Below are 27,746 nucleotides of genomic sequence, written 5' to 3' on the forward strand. Positions count from 1 at the left end.
AATTAAGGTTTCTTTGGAGAGCAGTGGATCTGAACACTAAACTCAGGAAAGTCTTAAACGGAGGAATTTTAATACTGACAGCATTAAGTTGGGATCAATGAAATTGAATCTTAAATGGCGGAAATCCTTTAATACAGGAATATTAAATGGGGGGTTCAATGGTGCCTCTACAAAATGAACTGGACTGAACTTACTAAGGATGTGGTCCCATGATGGGTGTTGATAATGGCAGTATTCAGCCTTTGGTTCAGCTACCAGATGTATAGTTACTAACTTCTGTGAAGCAAAACAGTTCATTCTGCATATATTCTACAGCCACACATGGAACAAAGCTGCTGCATTGCTTCTGGCCACTGCAGGTCACAAATATGCATATAAGACTCACCATTACAGACTTTACCACATGCCGTCCATTTGTCTTGCAGTTCCCACCGATACTGTGTGCCACGCTGAACTGTATATTGGAACGTTATGTTTGGGGGATACAGTCTTCCCACAGAGAGAACCTAATAAAATTAATTAGCCTTTACATGCTGCAGGAGATAAAGTGCATGACAATATATGAGGCATTTATATTTGTTCTATATTGTAACTATACGCATGCAATATTTTAAAAATACCTTAACCTCACAACTACATACTTTGTTAGAGGCTTCTTAGAAGCACAAGATGTTTTCCTTGGACATTTCAACAAATATTATTTATATAAAAAAAAGAAGAAATACTGCCCAGAGATGCATTTAAACTAATAAGGCATTGTCTGTAATTCTTGCATTGCTTACTCCTCTGTAAAGTGTATTCCAAATCAGATTGTTCCTAATTGTTAGGGAACTTTTACCAAAATATCACACAATTTTGCCTCTACCATGGGGAAAAACAGAATATCAATATTAATATTAAACGTGAAGTATATAGGGTCAATATTTCAGATGAAAAGGGCTGTAAACTTAAAAGGGATCATACATTATGGCATATTAAGTACCATTAAAGTTACTCTCACTTATAAAATAATGAACACAGATGTTAAGAGCTCATGAAATTGTTCTTCATGAGACATTAAATAACTACTTTCAGTGAAGCAGATGACATGAGTTAAACGAAACAACCTCATGAGAAAATGTAGATTAGCTCTAAATTTCAAAGAGACAAAGACAGTTTTATTTGCAGTTGATATAAATGTTTTAGTTACAGCAGAAAATGGACAGATCCTCCAGCTCAAAATAAATAGGGTTAGGACTGACTCTCCCTCATGGTTTTGTGCAAATAGTTTCATAATAAAAACCGAGGGAACAGCAGTGTCATTCCATACTAGGCAAGAAACAGGTTCTGTGAAACCTAAAGTCAAATTTGGTAATACAAATATTTCCTGTAAATCAGAAACAAAATTCCTAAGCATTCACATTGGCAAATATATGAACTGGGATGCACATGTAAGGTCATTGAGCTCCAAACTCAGTAATTCCATTATATGATCACACCTCTTCAGGACGGAATAAGCCCATATGTTATAGGGTGTATTTACTTTGCATAATTTCATGTTTATCTTGGGTATGGTTTAATTCTTTGGGGTGCTGACTTGAAAAGTAAAAGTATTTTCAAATTACAAAAATTGATTATATGAATAATCAATGATGTGAGAAGATATGCATCATGTAGGCAAAGTTTTAAGGATTTATATAACCTTCCAGTACCTTGTATGGATATATATGAAATAATATACTACATAAAACTACATACAGAGAAACTGGAACAAACTACAGCAATTCATAATCATAGCACATGCGAAAAATTGCACCTCAGTGTTGCTCTGTAGACTGAATGGTTTTCAGAAATATGTAAATATGTAATGTGTATTAGAACTGAATTATGTAAAAAATTTCCAAACGAAATTTGGGAAATAAAAATGCAATTTAAAAGCAAGCTAAGATCCTACTTATTACAACGCACATTACCAGTACATGATACCTGCGTTTGTTTGTACTGATGAACTGAAAGTGGTTTGCATGGCGGTATGAAGGAACTTTGTTGGAATACTGGACCATTTCATAGCTCAGGCGGTTAGTCACCAGCCTCCCACTGTTCAATCCTTGGTCAGGTCATGCAGGGTTTTTGGTGGACAAAGTGGCATTGGATTAGGTTTCCTCCAAGAACTTTGGTTTCCCTACCAATTCTCATGCCAACAAATGCTGCATACTCATCTATCATCAGGGGCTGGTACAATCGGCCAATTAGCAGCTGAAGTACCAAGTGGGCTCGGTCTCACCCCATCACACACACACAAAAGAAATTTTCACTTATATGTATGTATATATGTATATGTCAATAGTTTGAACAAAAGATGAATAAATTTGAAAGGAACTGAACTGAATAATATGGTGCACAGGAATTCTCACCACGTACAAGTGATCAACACACAAGATGAAAACAGAGAGCTGAAGCCTGTGACACCAAAAATAGAACCAAACCACTAACAGAATATTTGATTTGGTTCGTCCTTGTCTGTCACACCAGTATTAGTATAAAAGATTATCAACTCCATCCAGTGTGATTGGTAAATGTTTTTTCTCCTTTTTAATCTTTCACCCTTGATACATTTCAGTCAGAGCGACCATTTTCAAAAGGACATATCAGTACATGCAGAAACTACTATTACAATGTGATTCGTCATTATCAAGACATACATACATCATCATTACAATGTCATGAATATAAACTCTTAACATATATCAAGACAGCACAGCCCAAAGAGTCCTATTCATGAAACAAGAGAACCATGATCTGATACATATTCATCTCCCCTTAAAGAGAGGCAGCATAAAGGGCACAAACCAACTGGTTCTAGATTTTAACAAAGCTTCTTAAGCCCCACTTGTAAATAAACTTATTATAATAATTTATAAATATTTTAACAAATTCAGGCACATCACTGTAGTTGTTAAAGGTTAAGATTTTATATCATGACATTGTAGTAATGACTGTATGTACTGTTAATGACCAATCACATTGTAATAGTACTTTCTGCATGTACTGACATGTCCTCCTGAAGATGGTCGCTCTGGCCAAAACATGTAAAGGATAAAAGATTAAAAAGGAGAAAAAACGTGTATCAATCACAATGGACGGAGTTGATAATCTTTTATAACAGAAGATATCTTTTGCTGCCTAGATAGAGTCCAGAACACTGAACCTGTCTAAGCAACAGGAACTAATTTCTTGGGTAGGAAGAATCACATTCAGCATACAATACAAGTAGATTCTAAACGATTCTGGCGATGGGGTATAACACTCAGAATTACTAGGTTTTGGACTTCGCTCATCATCCGGTATTCTAAAAAATAGAGTACACTGCAGCACATGGCATGTGTCGTCTAGTTTTTAGAATATCAGACGATGGATAAAGTCCAAAACCCAGTAATTCTGAGTGAATACAACACTAGTGCAACAACACATTAATGAACAATTTATGACTACACTAATGACATTGAATTTTCTTGCATATTACCTCTAATATTAAATCCTTTTTCAGTGGTCTGGAAGAAGAATTGACACGCTCTATAACTGTCTGAGATCCCGTGTATTCTAATGTCGCTTCACCAAACAGCAAAAGCTTGCGGAATATTGAGACCATGAACCCACCGTTCAGGATATATTCTCCAGTATCTTCGTCCACAAGGGCTGGGGAAAATAACAGATTCCATTTCAAGTATGTCACACAAATTAACAGAAAAATTCAAGCATAATTCCTTGACAAACGAAATCCTTGAAACATAATTACACAATACAATATAACAAGCGTCTGTTTGGTTAGTTTTTAGTCTACTTTTCTTGTTTGGAGAAAATAAAGGGAGCCTCATGAGATCACCTTCATCCTGGTGTGTCTGTATTCCCCAAAATTCCCGAAAAACCTGGAAGAGTGGAGCCAGAATAGACAACCATTACAATACCACATTAACTTCTTTTGTGACATGTGATATGACGCCTGAAAGCTGGACTAGTACAGTCACAGAAGTATCGTGGAGACAGCCATTGTTATGAAACAGCTTGGAAATTAGTCTTCCAACTCTCGGGTTTCCGTATGCTACAAATGACTGTTAACCATAATTGGTCAATCAATTGGTTAAATTGCTGCTATTATTCACAGCACAGTCAGTCTTGGTTTTGTGTCCTGTTGGCACCCATGCCCATATTTAAGTTGTGAGATGACTAACATGAATAAATAAGTGATTTACAACAAGAAGATATTATTTACAACAAATTAATTAATGTTTGGCCATAGTACAGCATATTACAGCCATAATCCTTTGTGTTCTCAGAAAACTATGCCTAACGTTTTAGTGTTCAAGAAACACATACACTTTCCTCTACGTAAAGATATTTTAGAATCGGTTGAAGCAACAGATTCTGGTTCCAGTTTTCAAGCCAGTGCCCTTACATTCGTCATGCACAGTAAATTACATGAAGCGCCCCAGAGCAAAGAGATTGCCTTACCTAAGTAGTTGTCATCTGTTGTTCCTTTGTGGCCATACTGTCTAATATCAAGATTGGATGAACCAGCTGGAATTCGTACTACTCGGGTATAACCATACGTAGAGTTGTTGTAACTGCCTTTGATAGAAACACATGCTGAATTATCACCACCACATTTCCCACACATGTCTGGAATGAAGATCACATATTCATGAAATGTTAACCAATCAGCTACAAACAAATTCCATATAAAACTCTGACAGACCAAGAATTCAATTACAGAACTATCTCATCTCCTCAGGTAGCAAACAATTTTGGCTTTACTTCAGAAATGGCAGTTATATTTGTTTTTCATCTGCACTTTAGAATGGCTCAGCAACACACTTCTGCATTATTAGTATGCATGATGTGTCTTGGTGGCAGTGAAATATTGTGTGTTGATTTTTCCAGAAGCAACCTCAGTCCCTTGAAGGAGCACTGTCTGCACCCAAAAAAATCTGAACTCCAATCAGTTTAAGGTGCCCAGGCATCATACTTGGAAGCACAAGGGAAATGTAGAAGTAAAGCTCCAATACAATCTAGCCCTTGGCAGGAGACAAATCAAAATGGTTTCCTTGCTCCCTGGTTGCTTTCATTCCCTGGGACAAACTCTAGCAAACAAAGATACAAAACTGTACACGCCCAGATCCATTCTAGTCATCTTGTGATACTGTGGTTTTGTTGTACTGAATAGCAGAAAGCTTTGTTTGAAGACAGAGTCAGAATCATGTACTAAAACTGTCCATAACATGTAAAAACAGAAGTAACATTTATAATGAACTCATTACTAGAAAAGCACATGCTTTACTGGTGGCTGACATGTGAATTTTACTGCTGGAGTGGATTTGTCAGAGAAGCTGATGTTGTTCCATGGGTTCTCCTCTGCCCTTCAGTCATCTTTATGCAACACACTACCTTATAACAAATAATAACTTCTCTGGTGTAGTTGTAGTTACATTCTTGAGGTCCTATATTCAGATCTTGACCTACAGACCGACTCTTACAAGACTCTTCATTCTCTTTGATAGTCCTATCATGAAGATCCTTGTGTAACTGCTACTTTAAAACTTTTCTAAAGATTCTAAATCATTCCACTATTTGACAATACAGGCATATGAAAAGAACTGCTAAAGAAACCACTATACAGGAACCACTTCTTAGGATTACCAACTTCATGGAATATTTTGATCATCTAGCATTGTGAAAGAGCAACATTTGACAGATTGTATCTTTTTTTCCAAAACACTGTATTCTCAACAATGGACAAACTCAGTCATCCAAAGTGTAATTAATATACTATCATCATAACCATTCAGAATTTAAAACAAAGTGCTCTTTTATACATCTTCTAAATAAATTTGTGATGTCTGTTTTGTTCATATGCTATTGTTTCATTTAAACTGAGAGATAAATTATAGAAAAGTAAAACATATGAAAGGAAATAGGTCATACAGGTACTTTCCTCTAGTAAAACTAATGACTGCCAATTAAGCCCACCTGATATGAGAATTTTAAAAATCAGTTAAAACTAGGTGGAACTAACAAATGCTTTGCTGAATCCACTTACCTAGTTGCATGGAGGACCCAAGCATGTGGTTACAGCCTGCAGGTTTGCACATTCCATTCACGCACATGTCATATGTATCTGGTCCGCATGGCGTTCCATCCACAACCTTTTCTTTCAGAGGATAATACGCACTTGTACCATGAACCCTGCAGTACAGTTTACACCTCTCATCAGGGCTGACTGTAACAATGAACAGAACTGTTAAATCTCCTGTACACTGGACAGACTGAAACTTGTTGACGAAACTCTTCAAATTTGAGACAGAACTGAAGAAAGCAGTCTTTTAGTATTTGGCACCATGTATATTTGGTGTTAACCGACGTTTCGGAGGAACGTATCACCTCCATCATGAGAACTGGTTTACCAGTTCTCACAGTCTCTTCGCTTGCAGATTTCTTATATTTTTTTTTCTACCCTGAAGATGGTGGCGATACGTTCCTCCGAAACGTCGGTTAACACCACAGATACACGGTGCCAAATCCCAAAAGACCGCTTTCTTCATAGTCACCGCCGTGAAAGCCTCAAATCTTACATTGAGACAGAACTGTTTGCTTTCTAGTCATCTGATATTGTTATGACAATTTCTGAAGTTATAATAAGAGAGATCATATATGATAAACTGGGAAGTATGTGGGATGTATCTGCTGTGGCCTATTTCAAGGAACAATCACTGCACATGTAAGCAGGAAAAACACTTAAAGCCAAGTCAGAATATCCAGCTTCCAGCTAAAGAACAGGAAACAGGAGTGTGGCATTCAATTTGGTACAGAGGATGAACTAGTAGTCTACCCAGGGACAACTTCAACCTGTGTCAGGGTTTTCTGAATACAAGACTCACACTGTTATCTGACACCAAGAAAGACAGAAAATGTCATGGTGCAAGATGAAAGTGTTTAGTATTGCTTTCACCGTGGGACAGGTGTTGAGTGAAAGATGAAGTTAAAAGCTATCCCTGTAACAGGCTGTGGAGACCCATGGGGTTGTGAGACATCGAGGTTCCCACATTTTCTAGACAATCGGGTCACAGATGCTGTTGAGGTTATCAGCCTTACACACTGGCCACCCTTTAACCCCAGGAAGATTCCTGGTACTCATTTCTGTGAGAAGCTAAGATGATCCCCATGCCATACTGTGGCTGGAAGGATTAGGTATATTGAAAAGAATCCAATAACCTCATTAGGAATCGAACCCATGATCTTCCAGCTTGTAGCATAGTGCCTCAACCAACTGCAGGATAAAAACTGGTGACACCATCTCCAGTCTCTCACTTTATTCACTATTTCAAGAAACCAAAATTATAAGTGTAATTACAGAAATAAAACAGTGAACAGCAAATAAAACGTTATTTTCATACTTATACAGCTTAGTGGATTAATGTAGTGATTGTTCCATGCATCTCCATCAAGAGAGATTATAGAAATGAGAAACTTACTTCCACCATATTTGGGGACCCATTTGACATCTTCAGGTAGTCCTTGAATATTGTAGTTGTTGTTGTTGAAAATAGCGCATTGTTCTTCTCTGAATCCTTTACTACCTGGTGGACAGTCACGTGTGCCACAGCTGCGGTACTTCTCTCTCCGACCCGTACAGTAGCGGCCACCATTAGAGGGAACAGGTTTGTTACAGTACCTTACTGACTTTTTGACACCCCCTCCACATGTGCGGGAGCATTCTCCAAACCTGACAATAAAAGAGATCTAAGGATTAATGTTTTGAAATTAACTGAGACATTACTGACATCAGTTATGTGCTATAAGCAATTAATATGTTTTAATACTATTACAGAAAAATGCAGTTAGAAATCTTGTATATGTACGTGTACTTACTTATGGTAATACTGGTTTAAGGAATTGATTTTAAAAATAGAATATTATAAATTTGTTAGAAAAAGTAACAAAATATTTAACATTTATACTTGAACAGGCTAAGATACATTATTTTTAACTATCCAAAGGCAAAATAAACCTGAGAGACTGATCCCCGAGTCAGTGAATATCTTGCAATAAGCAAAAGAAACACCATAAAAACCCATAAAACCAGCAAGAAGCATTCTAGTTCCATATTTCACATTCACTGGGAATTTTAAAGGATTCTGATGACAGTGTATAACACAATACACAAGATTACCAAGTTCTCAGGTTTTGCCCATCATATGGTATTCCAAAAAGGCAACATTTTACAAAGTGGATCTGTTTCCAACAAGAAGTGTTAGGAGTAGGATACACCCATTGTACTGAGTTCATTAGAAAGAGCTAACTTCAGTCACTGGATCAGCGACTGAAGTTAACTATTTGTAACTGATTCAGCAGAGTATGTGGTCTCCACCCTTTCGTGTGAGGATGGAAACAGATCCAGCTTCTAAAATATTGTGTTCTTTAGAATACCGGATGAAGAACAAAGTCTAAAAACTCAGTAATCACATTCAGAATTTTGTGGTGAAGGTGGATGTTACAATGACAGAACTACAGGAAGAATATCTGAGAATCTGCTGCAATCATTTGGACAGTATCAAAAGAAGGACACATGCTACTCATGTCAACTGACATGACTTGCATTCAGTTTCATGTAATAGTCCAACACACAGTACAGTTTCTCTTCAGTATCACCTCACTAAATCTCTGAATGGCCACAATGATGAAAGGGTATGTATCATGTGCCTGTCAACTGTAATCCCAAGCTCCTGCTACTGATACCAGGTGTAAACTAATGTGAAGATTCTGGCATAAATTTTAGAATGCTGCAGTTCCAAATAAAAAATATTCACACAATCACATGTAAATTTAGAGATAGGATAAGTATTAGGCAAGGAAGAATTGAATCAAAATTTTGAGTGTTGAATGAAGGGAAAATTGATGAAACTGATGCTACAATAGAGTATTCCCTCCAAAAATTTCTTACATGCCCTGAGCAGCAGAACAGGGTCTGAAGTCTCAGGTTTCTCTGTTTCCGTAAGAAACTTAAGTGCATGAACATCAATATTTCAAGGAATGTGTGCATAACTACAGAAGCCATTTCCAGAACGTGCTCTGATCTGGGAGGATATAGTTTGTGATTTGTTGACCTATGGACTTGTCCATTGTGTTGTGGGTTCTAAGAATATGTGGAAGAAATGATAAAAAGATCTTGTCATTCTTCTGTGGGACTAGCCGAATGATTTGTGGCAAGCTCTCAAATACATCCCTGTAAAATTCAGACATGACAGCAGAAAACACACTCATGGCCTAATTCTCAGTGCTGCCCATGTTCTTAATTAGCTGTCCTACTTATAGAATATATGTCTTGTTCCAGAAATAGTGACCTAGGTAACAAGACTGACTATACTCACGGCTGCCAATGCCCCCATTGGCCATCAACTTTCTCCAAGACAGTTTTAACAACACACTCCCCTCGCTGACACCATCGTCCGGCTTTACATGGTGTACCGTCTGCCCAGGGCATATACTGCGTTCGGCATCCTGCCTGCTCTCCCATATCTGTGGTACACCACAGCCGCTTGCACACTGGCTACAAGAAATGTAGAAAGCTGTCCTTCAAAGATAAACATTATTGCCACTCCAGGCACAAATAACCGTGCTGCTGAAGCATATCTGAATCCACTGCAGCTCATCAATCCACTTTTATGTAACAGCCAGTCTCAATAAAACTGTGCATTTCTATCCAAATGTCCAGTCATTCATAATTCAAAACATGACAGTTCTATCAGTTCCAAACATATCAGTACTAGGTATCTAGGCATTTCTAAAAATGCCCTAAATTCAAATACACAGGCTTCCAAATAAAAAAAATAAATCTTCGTAAAATCTACAGTTTTCTTTTTTTTTACTGCTAGTGGGGTGGGACTAAGTCCCTTGTACTGTGGCCACTTCTGGCCTATTGTACTAGCCCAAGATGATAGGTGAGGGTGATTGTGAAGCAATTGGTGGAATGAAGATTGGCAGGGGAAACCGAAGTACTCGGAGAAAACCTGCCCCAGCATCACTTTGTCCACCACAAATCCCACTTGACCAGACCACGGGATCGAAACCAGGCCACCGCGATGGGAAGCCAGCGACTAACCATTTGAGCTATGGCGCAGCCAAATCTACAGTTTGTAATTCACATTTGAAAGTTCGCATCAAGCATATTATTATCCCTCCTGATGTCCAAATATGAAATGCCATGTTCCCATTTCTCTATTAAAGCTATGATAGAGTTGGCACACAGCGTATGCTTGCTACTTTAATCAAACATTCAGCCTAAGGCCTAAGCCCTGAATATAGGAGCCATGTCCACATTTGAGTCAATGCACATGGAAAATGGAATCAACAGATTTCTGCTATCTCACTAACATGGGATGACACACAAAAATTACTTTGATCATGTAGGAACAGGGAAGAAACAAGACAGAAAATTGGCATGAATAAGGACTGGATATAGTTTTATATACAAACCTCACTGCTGAATTGTGTTGCTTAAGTCACTGGCTTGTGCTCCTATAAGTTATTCTGCTCTTGAAGAAACACCTGTTTTTGTGGAAGTGAAGAGCTCATCACTACAAAGCAGTTATTGTGTCACTGTCAGTAGCCACTTATGACCCTGATCACTTCCTGTCTTGTCCACTACTATTTCACCATAATGTCACAACACTGAAATAACTCTTTGCGCTGCCACACTGCACGTCAAAAATTTCTAGAATGACTGGATAACATGTTGTGGAGCTGGCAAGTTGCACAGTTGACATAGGGCTCATTGAGAATGAGAACAATCTGTGTGACAGCCGAGAGAGAGACAGTGGGTACTGTGAGACGATGGCTTAGTTCACTGCTGGCAGTAAAGGATACAAGTTAGTGGGTGCAAGAAGATGGTACAGTGGCATACAGTGAAATAGCAGTACACTAGACAAGCCTACATCAAGATCTTAAATGGATACTGACAATCAGACATTAACTGTTCCAAATACAGGATAAAGGATCGCAACTGGTGTCAGAAGTCGGATTTACGATTAATCCAGCATTGCACATGGTTTTGGAACAGATAGTAAAATTAAGATTGGCCAAGAAAAACTGGCGGCCTGTCATGAAGAGAGTAAAAAGGACAAAAGCGCCGCCAGGAAGAACTTAAAAAGGGCACACATGTTTGTCAAGAGCTAATCGCGGCCTGCCAAAAAGAAACAAACTAAAGGGCGGAATATGTGACATAAAGTCTGTCCAGAGAGAATTCGAGGAAACAATAACACACATGCAAGACAGACAGGCAATGGTTAAAATGCAGTATCAGAATCTCCTCTCGGATTTTCCTATTCAGCTGTAGGTGACACGGCAAGACATGGAAGCAATAAGAATCGATGTAGATACAACTCGATGGGACGTAGAGACGAACTGACCCGATGTTGGGAGTTTCAGTCGAAGTCTGCGATAAACGAGGATATAATCAGTGCTCTGAAGGCTCGTTACAGAAACCATCAGCTGCCAGCGGCCTACTGGTCAAAACCACCCAACTCAGCGGCGTGTCGCTAAATGAAATCACAGTGGACATTGAGCAGTTGGCTCACCAGGCCCATGCTGGATAACCTGTGGACTTCATCAAGAGAGAAGCAGCAAATACTTCCTTGGATGAAGTGTAGGACAGGAATGTGGTATGGTTACCTACTAATGGGCAGCGAGAGGTTCCTCAATGAACCCCTCAAGAAGGCCCTGAAGCTAGATCTGTAAAAGCGGCAGCCGGAACACCGACAAAGCTGCTGGAGTTAAGGGCTGGAGCCCCCATGACAAGAGGGTCACCAGCGGTCGAGAGTCGCAGTACGGGACAACAAATATACCATGAAGTGTGGGGACACTGGGAATACCTGAAGAGACTATCAACAGAGATGTGACGCAAAGGCACCTGATATGATGCCGCACAGGGTCCGAACAGAGCAAGAAGATGACACCAGCATCATCACCCTCATCTCAATCTGTTGGCCAGGATTCTGACATCCTACATGCAGAAGACCAGACAGGGGACACGCCCTACCTCCGACTGTCGCACTGCATGACTGCCCAAGCGGAAACCTAATCGGTCTGAGCTTTGCAGATGGTGTCAGGAGAGGCTCTCCCTCTCCACACAGAGGTGCTGGTACAGATGACTGTAATTGTAAGTAACTAAATAATTGTGATTTTGTATATCACAATTTTAAAAATTCCAGTTTTGGACTTGTGTTGGTTTAACGTCTTAGGAGCTGGAGGCTCCATCACAAGGCTGAGTAATGGTACCGATGAAGTTGTATTCGTTTGTTTTGCACAGCAAAGTAAGTTTTCTGTGTAAGTTTCTTGTACGCACGAATGACGTTGTGGTACGTTATGTTGTGTTTTCCTGTTGTTGAACATGGTGCTGCATTCAGTTGTATTCCTGCGTGCCCCGAGGCTATATAGCCAGTGTTACATAAGGTTGGCCTGCTTCTTTTCGCTGTGATGTATACTACTCGTACATAACTACCAGAAGCCTTAATCTTAGACCAAATTAGTGGCCAGAAATTCGCCTACATAGAAATTTTCTATTTCTTGTCTAGCCTTTCATGATTTGAATCCATACTTCCATTTTTATTATTTAGGTTCGATGACGTCAGTCTGTACATACCGTAGTGCGTACTGCTGTTTCTAGGCAACGATCGCAAAGAAACGGGTTCCCACAACAACAGTCCGCATGCAGCAACAGAGGCACTGTTGGAAATGGGGTTCTCTACAGCCGTCCATGCAGAATGGTTATAAGGACAACTTGGACAAGAATACGCAGTTGGATGGGAACTGCAATTCAGAGAGTACTTGAGCCCGAAGCAGAGGAATAGCGATTGTTATATGCCGTTACCAAGCAACTACTAGTGTAGACACTGCAGGCTGGAAAAGACTTAGAGCATGCTCTAATGACTTGTAAAGTGTGGAAATTAGCGATGGTGGTATAATTAAATGTAATTATGAGTTGTGTGTTAAAGTGGTCAATAAATCCAATATCCAACTATCCAACTCCCCTAGAGAGCCACTCATACACGAGACAACTGGTGTCAGAAGTGGGAGTGGATTGATTGATCAATTGGATTGAATTGTTGGACTAGAGAGGAAGAAACAGACTCAGCCACTACCGCACCTCCATTTCAACTTCTTCATGAGCAAAATGTTTCCATGTTTCTCGACCCAATTGTGAACCGCTTTACATGGCAAACACTTCCCACTGTAAACAGGAAACATTTCTTCATGAATATCCTTTACATTGAGTCCTTATGCCCATAAAAAGCACTACAGAAAGCTGTCTTTCAGTAGTTTATTCTTCAATCACCGTCACCATTTTGAGTGCTGAAGCCAGCATCTGAACATGCACATGCACGTCTGTTACCTGGACTGTCATGAAGCTGGACTGTGCTGCTAACTAGTGATGTACATAGAAACCCTATCACCACCATTACAGCTGTTTTACTTCCTTTTGTCCTATTTACTGACTCTCCCTCATATAAAGAAAAGCACCATATCATAATGAAACTCACCATGTATGAGCATATTTTGGAAGTTTCGCCGAACACAAGCTGGCACTGTCGGTCTTCTGTGAAGCTCTCTCCTGGCTGGCTCTGACTGCGCTCTTGCTCCTTTGTGATCAAGTCCTGGGGTGGGGCGTCAAGGAGACATTGGCCACTTCCAGCACTTCCATCATTAGAGTCACAACAGTAGATTAGAAGCACTGCCATTTCCTCACGTGACATACTCATATTCAGCTTATCTGAGTTACTGTCAACCCAAAACCTCTACACTATATTCTCTAACAGAACTATTTCCAATTGATTGGATTAAGATACTGTAGCAAATGACCAAGATCCACTAGAAATTACAGTGAGCAAAGGTAATTTGCCAGCAGTTATACTGAGAAAGGGCATTTCAAAGTCTTCCAATGGACTTAAAACTAAACTCAGCATGTAGCACTGCATGCAAATCTCTATGAGTACAAATACAGAAATTTTAATAGTGCTCAACAAAACAGCGACCTTGTTTTTTGTTTTTGTAAAATCTCGAGCACTCTTTATTTAAACCTATTTAAAAATGGGATATAATATTGACACGAATTTTCTCTGGAGCTTCAATACACTGTGACACAATAACTGAAAAAGGCAACCATTGCTAGGTTTCGGCACAGTAAACACGTGACATCATTAAACAGACAGCCATTGCTAAGTGGAAAGTGCTGTAGTGAAAAGTAGAGTGTATAAATTATTGAAAGAAATATAATTACTTACAGTTACGATTTATGGATGTTCCAATTACCAATCCAAACTCCGTGCCTAGTCAGTAACACGTGATAATATACATAAAGTTTCACTACAAGCAGGAGGCTTCATTAGTACGGTTATTTCCCCATTATCCTGGGATGCCCAATTACATGAATCTGCTAGTTGCAAGAGAAGGAACTTACAGAAACGCAATTTTTACCCATTCTCCTTTTTTACATACATTTTCTATTTCAACGTCAGAAAAATGCGTTGTCAATTTAGGTTTTGGGTGGGGCTCTTCTTATGTGGGCAATAGATTCCGGATATACTGCAACAGGAGCACAAATTCATCTAGCCTTTACAGCAATCACCATCAGTACAACTGTAATGGCACCTGTTTAAGGGAGGGTGACAGGCAGCGCTATCAGTAGAGACCGGGACATGGCGGAACATGTACACTCCGTAGCTTTGTTTTCGAAGCAGGTTTATAAAGATCTGTTGATCTCTTGATTACATTAGAATTCCAGATTCTTCAATATGGAATGACTGGGACTTTACTGTACCTGACGATTTCTATTATAAGTGCAACAGGAGGGATGGTATATAGTAGGAGTGACTGAGGAAAACTACGTGTAGCCCAAGATTCCTCCAAAATATAAGTATTGTGCATGACGCCTGAAATGTGCAGTCAGAAAAGCACAGCAGAGACGTCTGTTGCTAGACCCACACGACAATATATATATATATATGCACATACACATTTATGTGTTTACACACACACACACACACCTAGTTTAATAGTTAAGACTTAATTTTAAGTTTACAGATTCTGTGTATACATATCACACAGTGTGCCAGTTTTACTGTGTTTCTATAAATGATTCACTACCAATCCAACATATGACAATACTACAACTGAAAGTTGGCTAATAAGAGACTGAAGCTGGTTTGTTAGGACCAAAATGGGTTTGGCAATAACATATAATATTTATGGTTGTGTAATAAAGGCTGTTGCATATTAGTATTAATTGTTATGCAATTCATTGAAGATGCATGGCATTAAAGGACATACGTTCATAACTAATAAAATTAAATAGCAATTTAATTTTTCAGTCAGTTGCCTGCTGTTTACACAAATTCTCAATTCCAAATTTTTTAAACCACAGCAAATCAGCATTAAGATAAGATAAATTGGAATCTGTGGACTTGTGTCACTTATCTGCCTACCCAACTCTGAATTCTTTTACTTGTACTTCATAAAAAGTAATACAAAACAGTCACTCTGTAGAGTTCGACAATTTATTTAGAAAACTGAAACTTGTCTTGTTTTGTCACATCCAAGTTCTGCGGCATGGCAGCTCCTGACTAGCATAATAATGGTCACATAAATTATTTTAATAGCATTCATCCATCTCTGAGCTTGAGCAGACTGGGAATGAGAGAACTGGAATGAGGTTTGACAGGGTTTAACTTGCGAAATATAAACTGCGCTACTTGGGGCCAACTCCTAATATTCTATTTTATTGAAACCTGGTTTTCTGATCTTCCACAAACATACTGTGGATGCAAGGAGGCAGCCACGAATTAGAAGCTCCATTTAATGTTGTCCACCCCAAAATGTGAGAAGTATGTTTGTGCCTGTACTGTGAGCTGCAGACTGAAGTGAGGACTGTCCACATCTATCACTTCAAACTTCTGGATTTAGAAAACACCTATAAGCTAATATGGGTCTGCAGTTCTCACAGCAATGTCTATTTAGATTCATATCTTTTGGGATATGATCCCGCATAGTCTGGTAGATTATTGATACTTCAGAAGAAGTTTGCTACTTGATTCTTGCTGCTTGTCTGATGGGATCACTCCGCAATTCTTAATATGAAGGCAGTACATTCCTCAAAGCTTCGGTAAACTTTTAATACATTACACAGTGACACATCCTCAAAAGACAGTGATCAATTTATCCATAACCACAAAATTAACCACTAAATTAATGCTGATTATCATCTTCCTAGACTCCATGTGTTATTCTCTTGATAACAAATCCCCCAGTTTCTACTTCCTTTTCATCCAAATTCGCCAACAAGCAGTGGTCACTCGGTCAGTATAGTTCGCTTGTGGACTAAAACTACGGAGTTTGTTTTTGTTTTTTCTATCAAAACTGTGAATTAATCACTGTACCTGTAGTGTTACCCAAAAAGTAGGGCAGAATCAGCAATAGGGGACATATAACGTAGAGGCCAAGGTTTGGGAAAACAATATATTATTGAAATATATTAGTAATGAAAAATATTTACTTTTTATCTAAATTCTCTTCTTGACTTTACAAAATAGACCATCAAGCCTGTCACAGGGAAATTTTTACGAGAATAGAAACATAAAGGCAATGTTGTATTTTAGCGTCCTGTTGCACTGATTTTCGTCCATGATATGTATGCAGTGTCCGTCTTTTAGTGCACTCAATTTCACTTGTTATTTCACAACAAGGCAATGTCTAAGCTACATGCTTTATGGATGACAAATGCCAGAAATATATGAAATACCAATGACATTTGAACAAGATGCCAGAAAGGATTATGCTCCATTATCATAATAAGGAACCATAGGTATAACCATGGTATGGGTGCTTCTGGCACAGCTGAGCAATGACATTAATTTAGCATGACAGCACAAAACCAGTTACACAGTTGCAACAGAGAAGAAAAAGTAGTTTTGTCATGATCCTTCTCAATAACCTAAACATGTCCTTCTATAGTACTACAGACCTATCAAATGCAAAAGTAATTATTATGAGGAAATAAATCTGGCTTAGTGACATGTTATATTGTGAAAGAAGGATCTGACCTTTTTATTATTATTGTTTATTCCCCCTTTAACCAACATGAATGAAATACCTGTCAGTTAATAACATATTAGCTAAGTTGATTAGACCTAGAAATATTCCAACATGTTACTACTTACACAGAATGACAGAATTGTCATCCTAGGACTAAGAGAATTAATTTAGTGCCCAAATGGTAAATGACACAATTATTTCAGGTTAAGCAGAAGGAATTAGAGCAATAGTTCAAATAACCTTTCCACAGAGCATAATGGGATGGGCTCCTTAGGTGGCACGACAAATATCCAGACAATATTAGACCTCATTTCACGTTGCTTAAAGCATGTTTGGTGTTACCACAGATACAGCGTCCATTATGCAGGCTTTCAGGTGTTGAAGGTTGTTGATCCTAACCTGGTAGACAATGTCCTTCACATAACCCCACAAGAAAAGATCTATTGGGGTTAAATATGGCAACCTAGGAGGCCAAGCGATTGGTTCACATCTGCCGATCCATCTCCCAGCCATCTCTCTGTCAAGGTGATTCATAATATGGTGACAGAAATGTGGCAGCACCCCATCTTGTTGGAGGAGAGTTTGAGGTGGTAACTGGGGCAGCACATACAGCTCCAGCATGTCCAAGTATGAACGTTTGGTCACGGTCTTTTCCAAAAAGAAAAATGGTCCAACCAACTTGTCATGCATTAAGCCAGCCCACACCTTCACTTTGGGGCTGCCTCTCTCCAACTCACATGTGACATATGGATACTGACTGCCCCCAAATCCTGCAGTTGTACCTGTTTGCAACTCCACTGACATGGAACGTCACTTCATCTGAAAAGCAAACTTGGCAGAGAAAATCAGGTGATGTGTCAATTCTTTCTATCATGTCCACAGCGAAGTTTGTGCGTGCTACTTAGTCACTCGATTTTGGTGCATGAATCATTTGAAACTTGTATGCTCTTAGGCAGAGCCTTTTGTGTAGCACATCCTGCACTGTTGAACGTGAAATTTGCATGTTAACTACAAGCAAGTAGCATGAACTGATTTGCATGGACCTCACTGGAACACCTCTCTAATGCAATTGACATTTTCTTCAGAGGTCCATGTCTTTCCAGGAGATTTTACATGCAACAAATTACCTGCAATCCTGTTTGTTGTCCCAGAACCGAATGCTTTTCATGTATGAGTTGACGCCATATTGCATTCTAAAACGATGCTGGACAGCCGTAAGAGATTGCAACTCTACTAGCCACAACATGCATTGAACACGTTCCTATGGTGTTGACAGTGTTACTGATCTCGCTGAAGGTCAAAAGCTGGTGCATGCATGTAAGCCAGGCATGTTAAAATCTTTCAGGATTTTCCTTCCCAATGGTATAAACGGGATATGTGTATGACAATTAGTTTCTGAGATATCAATTTTTTATTTTGGATACTTTTAATCTCAACACCGTGTGCAGTGCTCAATTAGGGACAGCAGTTACTCAAATTGTAAGTTTTCATGGATCCTTAAAGGGGAAAATGGCTAACTCATAAAAGTGTCACATTTCTCCATTTCTTGAATACTAAAATGTTGAAATATAATTCTGAATCATGAATAAAATGCTGTACATGATCACAAGTCATAATAGGAGTAGCACAAGTAGCAAGAGTTCATTTATTGGTGTTTTCAGCAACTCAAACTCTATAGCATCAAATGCCTGAATAACAGCGAGTGAATTGGAAGGGAGGGGTTGAAAGAAGTGAGTGTGGTCTAATTTGAGGGGCTATTCCAGAGTATGCTTAGAGGAACTGGGGAAAACGTTGAAAAACCTCGGTCACAGAAGTTTATGACCTGGCTGAGATTCAAACCAGGCACCTCCTAAATACAAGCAAGTCAAAAACGTTACTCCTTGAGTCAGCTTGCCGGGTGTCCCATAGTCATCCTTTCATTGGATAAAAAAGAATAAGATTTAGTTTTCAGGCAACAGACTTGTCATGGGGATGCAGCACAACAGAGTGCAATATTTACAGATGTAACATGTCTCTTGCCACCACATTACTATCCGTTTCTGCCTCCCACAAACAATCAAGTCTCATGTGGTTCTGATATGAGTAATGGTAAGCCATGAAAATGTAAGTCATTTAATTCATTTTCCTCTTCATTCATCAATAAAGAAATCAATTATGCTTATCACAAATAGGATGCCTTTCCTCTTGTCAGTGTTTGATTGTTGATGCTTGTAAAACCGATAAAAGACTGTTTATCTTCTTATTTACAACATAAGTCCTTTCTGCACCAAAACAGATTGCTTTAAATCGTGTAAAAATGTCAACTTCAGGCAGTGCATGTAACAAAGCCCCAAGCCTTCATTACTCTGTCACAGTACAACCGATTGTCAATTCAAGTATTTATCAATGGTTTTAGTTCTGGTCACTGATCTGTCTGGATAATCACACATAATGATGTAAAGTAATAAATTAACTTAAGTGTTGACCATACAAAACTTAAAACAGCTTGCCTGTGACTGCACATAAGAGAGAATTTTTCCCTTAAAAATGCATAAATTTGTTGTTTTACACATGTCTTTGTGATATATATTAATTGTGTTCAGATAATTGCTCCTCTACTGTTGTGAGTATCCTCTATGTTCACGTCACAGTTCAGCAATTTCATCTTTAAAATCTTAGGAGATATAAAGACTTACTCTAAAAACTCTGTAAGTACATGTCTGCTACAGTTTGACCAAGCCCAAGGATATGCCTTATGATCCAGCATCCTGGACATTACATTGTGCACCCTGGAACTGTCACGGTAACGAAGGCACTTGGGGTCATCATCATGTGGCATGTTGAGTCTATGACAATAAACAGAAATTCCTGATGAGACTTGTGCCCAATTAAAATACCATTTATAAACATAATGCTTTGTTCTGTGATACAACATTTCATCCTCCTATAAATCATATAGTGACACAAGTATCAAGTTACAATTTGTTTCTCTTTATTCCTCATCTTACTGCACGACTAAACTCGATACTGAAATTCAGTAGTGTTAACACATATTACTGATTCTGGTCCTAAACAAGCTCAATCCAGTAAATTCACTTATGAACTGATCTCTAAAACACAGAGTCTGTTATCCTGGTTTAGGTTCTGATTAATGGCGACATCTGCTTTGCTTTACATTCCCTAATGGAAGAAATTCACCACAAGAAAACAATGGTGTTGCATATAGTAGACGTTTGTAACACATCATTTGCATGATTCACTTCCACAAATCAAACCGTACGTGGCTTGCAGAGCATAAATTTTCAGTAAACCATATTGTCACAGATGTTCTTGGGAGGGGAAATGCTCTATTGTTTTGGTGCACTGACTGCTGAAACAGCTGTTAGGATATTATAATCTACATACTAACTTAACAATTAAATAAAATAATCAACCTGTTATTAAAGTGAAACAATACAGTACATCACAAAAGCTGCAGGGGACTTGGAAGTCTTAAGGAAGGGCAGCCTATTCAAATAACTAGACAAGGGGAAGTCCCTGGTCATGTGTATATGAGTACATTGATTGACAGCTAAAAAGAACAACAGTGATTAACCACTACAACTTTCAATAAACTATATGTAGAATGTAATTTATTTATTAAATATATCAAACATTGCAGCTGAGTGGGTAGCATTCCTGTTTTACACCTGAGAGGTTGGATCATGGGTTCGAATCCCACTCAAAGCATGGATGTTTGTCTGCATTTATTCTGTGTTTGTGTTGTCCTGTGTGGGTAGCAACCTTGCAGTGGGCTGATACTTCATTCAAGGAGTCCTACCTAAGATTAAGAAACTGAAGCGAAATGAAGCATTTCATGGTTGCCTTATATTCCAAGTGAGAGCAACAGGAATGAAGATATACAAACATACACACACACACAAATGTAGGAAGTATTTTTCAAGATAGTGGTGACTTTTCTTTGGATATCACAAGCACTGTGAAACACTAACCTTGTGTGCATGTGTGTGCACACAGAAACATTCTACGTATATCCTACACAGCACATGAAACCTACTAATGAGATCCCTATGATTACAACTTCAAAATAAATCAGTTATTCTTACAGAAAGTTCAATGAAGATTCAGAGGAATACTTACACATGTCCCAGTTCGTGAGCAATTGTGAAGGCTGCACTGAGGCCGTTGTCTTGAACTATGGCACAACTTGAGTTACTGTCGCACATTTTGCCTAGTTCTGCTAGTCCAAGCGTATCGCATTTCCTTTTTTCTGGAGTTCGGCAGATGTTTTCTCTGTAAATAGTGTACTCCTATGTAAATCCCACTACATGTTACAGACATAAAACAGAAGAATGTCTGATGGTATCGACCTTCAGTCTGAATGGCAAAAATGATGAACAGATGTAACATTTCGGTGAAAAGGGGCAACTTGAGTCTGACACAGAGGTGAGAGCATAGATGAGCGCCTTGAGACGAGAGCACGTTCAGGATCAGACTCAATGGCAGTAAGAAGAAGTGAAGAAAGACTTCGGGGTTCAATGAGGGAGACAAAAGTAATCAATTACTTGGTTCATGCCAGGCACAGCTGATACGCCTCTAAGTCCACACATAAACACACAGCACTGTGCTGTATGTGGTAATGTTGCTGCTGAAGCACTGAAAATGGTTTGTATTTGGGAACAACACTAACAAATCGATATTGTGTTCTAAAAGAAACAAGAACAGATTACATTTGGGCACTGCTTGATATTCAGTTCAGAATCTTGTGCCTTCATATCTGCTGTATTAAAACGTAAAGACTGAAGCATACAAAAGTGTAAATTTGTCCGCAGTTTTGTATGGGTAACAAATCTGGTTTCTCACCTTCAGAAAAAGCTAGGACTTGTGGATGTTTCCAAACAGGGAGTTGAGAACAGTGTTTACTACATAATGAAGAGTTCCATAGTTCGTACTCGCCAACAAACATTACTAAAATTGTAAAATCAAGAGGATGGGATGGACTGGGCATGTAGAGCGCATGGGAGGGGAGAGCAGAGACAGAAGAAAAGTGCATATAAAGTCTTAGTAGGAAAGTCGCTTAGATGGAAATACATTGTGGCATGTAGATGCATTGCTAAGTTATGATTCTAAACAGCGCCCGCTGCTAGGCAACGACAGCAGAATAAGCAAATATACGGCAGTCGTTTCTGAGTAACGGCTTCTCAAACAAACATGTTCCCACGGCAACGACTGAACTACAACAATAAGGAGCAGTGTTTTCTACGCGGTAATTGCCGAAGAGTTATAAAAGGGACAACTTTAGAGTTTAGTTAGTTGTGAGCCATTCGCCAGCCAGTAAGGGCTTAAGCAGAGGACATTGATAGGATCCGTCACCAGTAAACGCCTAGCGAAAACAAACTGAGAAGACTTAGTATATGCTGCAGTGAACTGCAGAGTGCGTGAATTAGCGATAGTGCTCCAGTTACTTGTAGTTACGATCTGAAAGTGGTCAATAAATCCATTTACCAATCTAAACCCCGTCCACGCTCATTCATGCACGTGGCAATAATATTAAATGAGCCTGAAGGAAAGCGTGTATATGGAGACAGCAGACTGAACTTACATTATCAGAATAGGGGCGATGATTGTTTCTCTGCACATGATAATAAACCTTCGGGTTCCATAAAATGCTGGGAATTTATTGAGGAGGCGAGCAACTATCAGCCTATAAAAAAGGACCTGGTCCCGTGCAGTGGGCACGACATCTACCGGTAACAGCATACCGCGACCTAAAATCTGCATTGAATTAACCCGTCGGGAAATACAAATCAAGCGAATAAACATGTGGAGGTACGTTTTGTGGGAACCGGCTGCCGCCCATATAACCTCTCTGCGTATCCAGTCTGTTATTATGTGTCCAAGTTAGTTATAATTTAAGGAGAAATTCCTTGCACGTCATGTTGCTGGTGTCAATACGGAAACAAACGCAGTCAGATGTTGCTCAGAGCGACACGGCTTGCCACAACGCCACTCAGCGGTACGCGTGACGCAGTTCAGGCAGCTTCTCACAAGAGGAAAGAAATCAGAGGCCGCTATTACGGAAAGCGCTGCGTGAACTGAGTGTGTTTGGTGCAGTTTTGTTACCTAATCTTAACTTCTCGTTGATCACACAACTGTCAGAAACGTGTACTGCAAAAACCTGCCGTAAATACAGGTAGCCCTCTGTGACATGGACATGAGAACTTCACTGTGCAGTATGTATGGGCTGGGCAGGGAATGTAGCATGCATGAGAGAAATGCGTGCTACAGAGTATTGATAGAAAACATGGAGGAAAGAAACCACTAAGAAGACCTAGATGTAGATAGGAGGACCTTACGGAAATAGGATAGGGGGTTATGGATTGGATTCATCTAGCTTGGGACGGGGACCAGTGACGGATTCTTGTGAATACGGCAAGTGACCTTCGGATTCCGTAAAATGTTGGGAATTTGTTGAGTGGCTGGGCAACTGCTGGATTCTATAGAAGGAGGGAGCTCCATGGAGTTAGTTACTTAACAACCCCCCCNGTCTTCACAGAGAGGCATTCAGCAACTAGAAGTGTACGCCGTAGGGCCTACTTACAAGGCGCTTGGAATTCCTAGCGTGCGGCAATCGGTTACGAACGCTAAGGCATCTACAGATACTTTCCACATAGCGAAAATATTTCTGACCCAGCCCTTATTGGTCAACATCAAGCGGCACAGATACCTGACACAAATCCGTCGGCTACGTGTCCAGAATGTGACACCTCCATTCCACGGAACTTGATAATAATAACGTTCTCCCTTTATGGCCATCCTACTTGTTTGCCGACGAATCACAGAGAAAATGTAAATGTCTCGTTCGGAAGGCGCTATAGGGCGTACAAAGAAAATGTCCTACAATCCGAAAGAGTACACAGGAAATTTCAGCCTTAATTTTCCAAGACAGTCAACGCGAATTTCTTTGGAATTTACTTTGTTATTCAAACTCTGGCCTTCTGGACTCCAGAATCGTGTAGTCCTGTACATGGATATCGACATTTCGTAAGAACTCGCTCATCTTATCTTCATGTCTGAAGTGTCCATGAAGATGGAAGCAACGTGTCCCAACGAAACATCGGTGTCTGCCTACGTTTTACCGCAACCGACAAAGCTCATAATCAGACTAAACACCGCCGTCTGAACCTCGAAACATATGCATCTGTTATTTTGATACGCACGTTTCAAAGACCAGTGTAACTTTCAAACCGGACAACGGACACAGCCCAATTCAGAGCGCCATACACAATTGTGAAAATCCCTCCGTAACTGATTATTACGCTGTACGGTGCCAGAGTCGTTCCCACCTATTAAGTTCGCACAGTCGCTGTATTTGTTTTGATGGAGATGGCATGTCCTTCATACCCAGTTTCACAAACTTCAATATGTTGGTACCTAAAACATTGTGACATGACGCCTGAAAGCCGGAATAGTTCATTGGTAGACAGCGGCTCGCTAGGCACGTACCCGCGGCAACGGATACGTTTGTGGGAAGACCAAACAGTTGCTACGAAATTAACACACGTTCTTACGGAGATGCGATTTCCTACAGACCGACTTAGTACAAAATTCACTTCCGTGCAATAATAGAGGAGACTGTGTTTTCTGCGTCGTCCGCGCCAGGCCCAGTGCTGGTAACGGACCAATGAACTCGCAGTCTGACATGTGACTCGTGTTTTCTGTGGGTTCCGTGCCGAGAGGGTACAAGAGAATACGGGAATGGGACTTGACTTGAGTAAAAGGCGTGGGATTTGTGCGTACTGAGGGGAAACCACCGTGTGGAGGGGGGGGGGGTCGAATGCCTCCACCGTAACGCTGCGAGTCGGTAGAGGCGACGAAAAGTGAAGTCTCAAAACTGAGACAGTTAAATTTGGTCGCTTGTCCCAAGGGACTCGGACCCGAGAAAGAGTGCGTTGGCAAAGGGCCAGCAGAATACACGAAAGACAGACCCGTCCTCTCGTCAGAGAGGGCGCTCTACAAAAACAAAGCCGTAACTGTCAACCAGTAATAAATCTGGGGCCCGACACCAACACTTACTGACTGACTGACCGTCAGTCGCAATGTGACTTTGACTCTGATTCATTCACTCTTCGTTCGCCATTCGTCCTTAGTTCAGCCATAAGAGTTTTCTGCTGTGGAGTGTTAACCGGCGGACACCGGAAGCTGAAGAAGTGACCGACTCGTAAATCAAAACCAAGTCAGTCGCAGTGGAAGAGTCCAGTAAGGACTGGAGCGAGTCTTAGGCAGCCACTGATTGTGAGCTGTTATAGCTGGTTGTAATTAAAAATGATTTAAGTGACGTGTTAATAAATCCAATCAACCAATCCAGAAACCCAAAATATCGTGACAATATAAAGCCTACTCATATTATTACAGTCATTCCACCAATTTTCCTTAAAATCCGTGACATCTGTCCCCTTGATTCAGAGTTTTTATTCTGATTTAGGCTTGAAAACGTCGTCTTGTGCCAAAGTCATCTCATAAAGTTATAAAAGAGAAATATATCCCATGAAATTCTTACTAAAGCAGTCCAGAACTTGATACATTCTTGCATTATTATGTCAGTTATAAAAAGAATTACGGACCTATTTTCCTATATAATAGTTCTAAAATATTCATTTGCTTCAGGGTATCAGCGGTGATGCATGCTTTAGAGAACCTCATTATAATAAATATGACCATGTTTTATGAAGTAATTAGTCTGAAAACAGAGCACATGCATATGGACTGATGTTGCATCCGTTTCAGAGTTGGAGGCTACGAACAAAATAGCTCAGCTATATCAAAGTATTTATTGTAGCATGAGACCCGTTGCTAAGTAACGACTCTGTAAACAACGGATGTTGTGGGATAATGGCCGCAACAGATTCCTAACACGCACCAATAGGCTAACAAGGAAGGGGTATTCTCTGCGCGGTTTGTGCGACAGCTACGGGACGCAACAACAGAAGAGCTGCTGGGAGAGGTGTTTTCTGTGCGGTCCGTGACATGTTATATAAGCATAACAAGTCTACAGTTTAGTTAAATGCGCGACAGTCGCCAGGCTGTAAGAACATGAACACGGAAGTTCAGGGATCTTCGGCGTTGAAAGCCGTTACCAGACAACGGCTGCTGAAGACATAGGAGACTGAGAAGACTTAGTACGTGCTGTAGTGAACTGCTGAATATGTGAATTGGCGTTAGCGCTATAGTCTCTTGTAGTTACGATCTCTAAGTGTCCAATAAATCCAGCTACCAACGAAAACCCCGTATGCACGTGCCAATATACACTGTACAACGGATTTTATCACTCGATCATGAAGAGTTTAATGTCACATACCAACAAAATTACCTACACGAAGAAACAGTGCTGGCCTATACACAGATCTGAGATTTTTACGGCGCAAAATTTGGATTGTAGACTTTTGGGTGATGATACCATGCACTTTCGTAGGTACCTACGTACGTTTTGGAAGAACCTAAGCTGCATTCGTATTCAGGGTGTAAGACAGACGCAGCTGGATCCACAGCATATAATACTGACATGTGCCCGGTGTTCCGTGACTAATAATAAGGGGTTATGGATTGGATGATTGAATTTATTGTCTCTTTCTGGTACAGTTGTTCCTAGTTACAATCAATTATAACAGCTCGCAATCAGTGACTGTCTCAGACTCGCTCCATTCCTTACTGGACTACGAGTGTCTTCCCTTCTACCGCGACTGACTTGGTTCTGATTTACAAACCGGTTACTTACGAATCACTAAGGACGAATGAACTCGACTGAATTGAATTGGTGATCCCTCTCGAATCGAGTCGAGTGTAATTTTACGACCGACGGTCAGTCGGCCAGTCTGTCTTGGCATAAAGCACCCATCTGGGGATCATGACCAGATTTTTATTACTGTCAGACAGTTGCGGGTGTGTTGATGTTGGGCGCTCTCTCTGACGAGAAGACGGGTCTGTCGTTTACAATTGCTGCTGACACTCGCCAGCGCAGTCATTTTCGGGTCCGAGTCCCGTGGGACTCGCGACAGTCTCAGATTCGAGACTTCTCTTTTTGTCGTCTCCTACGACTCGCAGGGCCACGGTGGAGGTATTCGACCCCGCCTCCATACGGGAAGTTCTTGAGTAGAGGCACATCTGGGGGGGCTTCTCAAGAAGGGATCAGCTCCATTAAGTTCCTTAGGTCAATCTTAATAATTAACGTGAATATTTCTCTTGTTTATAAACGCCTGGTGACGTGTCGTAGAAGACTATACTGATTTATAATATATATATATATATAAGAACAATTCAAAAGAATGTTCCCCCATCTTCGATTATGGTGAATGATATATAAGAGCGTATTGTGGCTGAAGTGTTTTCTGTATTACAAATGGCGGCGCCAGAAAAAAATAATTCGTTTGAAAAACGCTGATCTAAGTCTTTCGGGCTCATTTTACTTTGAAAAGTCATACAAAGCGCAATCAAGTCAAAAACAATTTGAGTCTTATTACTGTTACGTCCCTTAAAATAATTATCGCACTGTGAGAGCGTACGGTCAGGAAGACAATCAGCATTGTTCCGTGATTTGAATGAACGTACTGCGGGGAAATTAACTCCATGGGGCTAAGCCCTTCTCGAGAAGCCGC

The 27,746-nt window shown here is 40.0% G+C and overlaps 1 protein-coding gene across 1 annotated transcript in view; it reads right to left on the minus strand.

The window, feature by feature from the left end:
• LOC111864627 (A disintegrin and metalloproteinase with thrombospondin motifs 9) overlaps nucleotides 1-27,746 on the minus strand; it is a 363,750-nt gene that overhangs the window by 41,232 nt on the left and 294,772 nt on the right. Inside the window, exons 9-17 of the mRNA XM_023852002.2 lie at nucleotides 21,235-21,387; nucleotides 19,791-19,940; nucleotides 13,569-13,722; nucleotides 9,402-9,580; nucleotides 7,506-7,756; nucleotides 6,074-6,253; nucleotides 4,489-4,656; nucleotides 3,503-3,675; nucleotides 386-506 (exon numbers count right to left, since the gene is read on the minus strand). Of these exons, the coding sequence (XP_023707770.2) occupies nucleotides 386-506; nucleotides 3,503-3,675; nucleotides 4,489-4,656; nucleotides 6,074-6,253; nucleotides 7,506-7,756; nucleotides 9,402-9,580; nucleotides 13,569-13,722; nucleotides 19,791-19,940; nucleotides 21,235-21,387 (1,529 nt within the window). The remainder of the gene's footprint in view (nucleotides 1-385; nucleotides 507-3,502; nucleotides 3,676-4,488; nucleotides 4,657-6,073; nucleotides 6,254-7,505; nucleotides 7,757-9,401; nucleotides 9,581-13,568; nucleotides 13,723-19,790; nucleotides 19,941-21,234; nucleotides 21,388-27,746) is intronic.

The sequence above is a fragment of the Cryptotermes secundus genome, unplaced genomic scaffold, assembly GCF_002891405.2.
Source record: "Cryptotermes secundus unplaced genomic scaffold, Csec_1.0 scaffold145, whole genome shotgun sequence".
Classification (NCBI taxonomy): Eukaryota; Metazoa; Arthropoda; class Insecta; order Blattodea; family Kalotermitidae; genus Cryptotermes; species Cryptotermes secundus.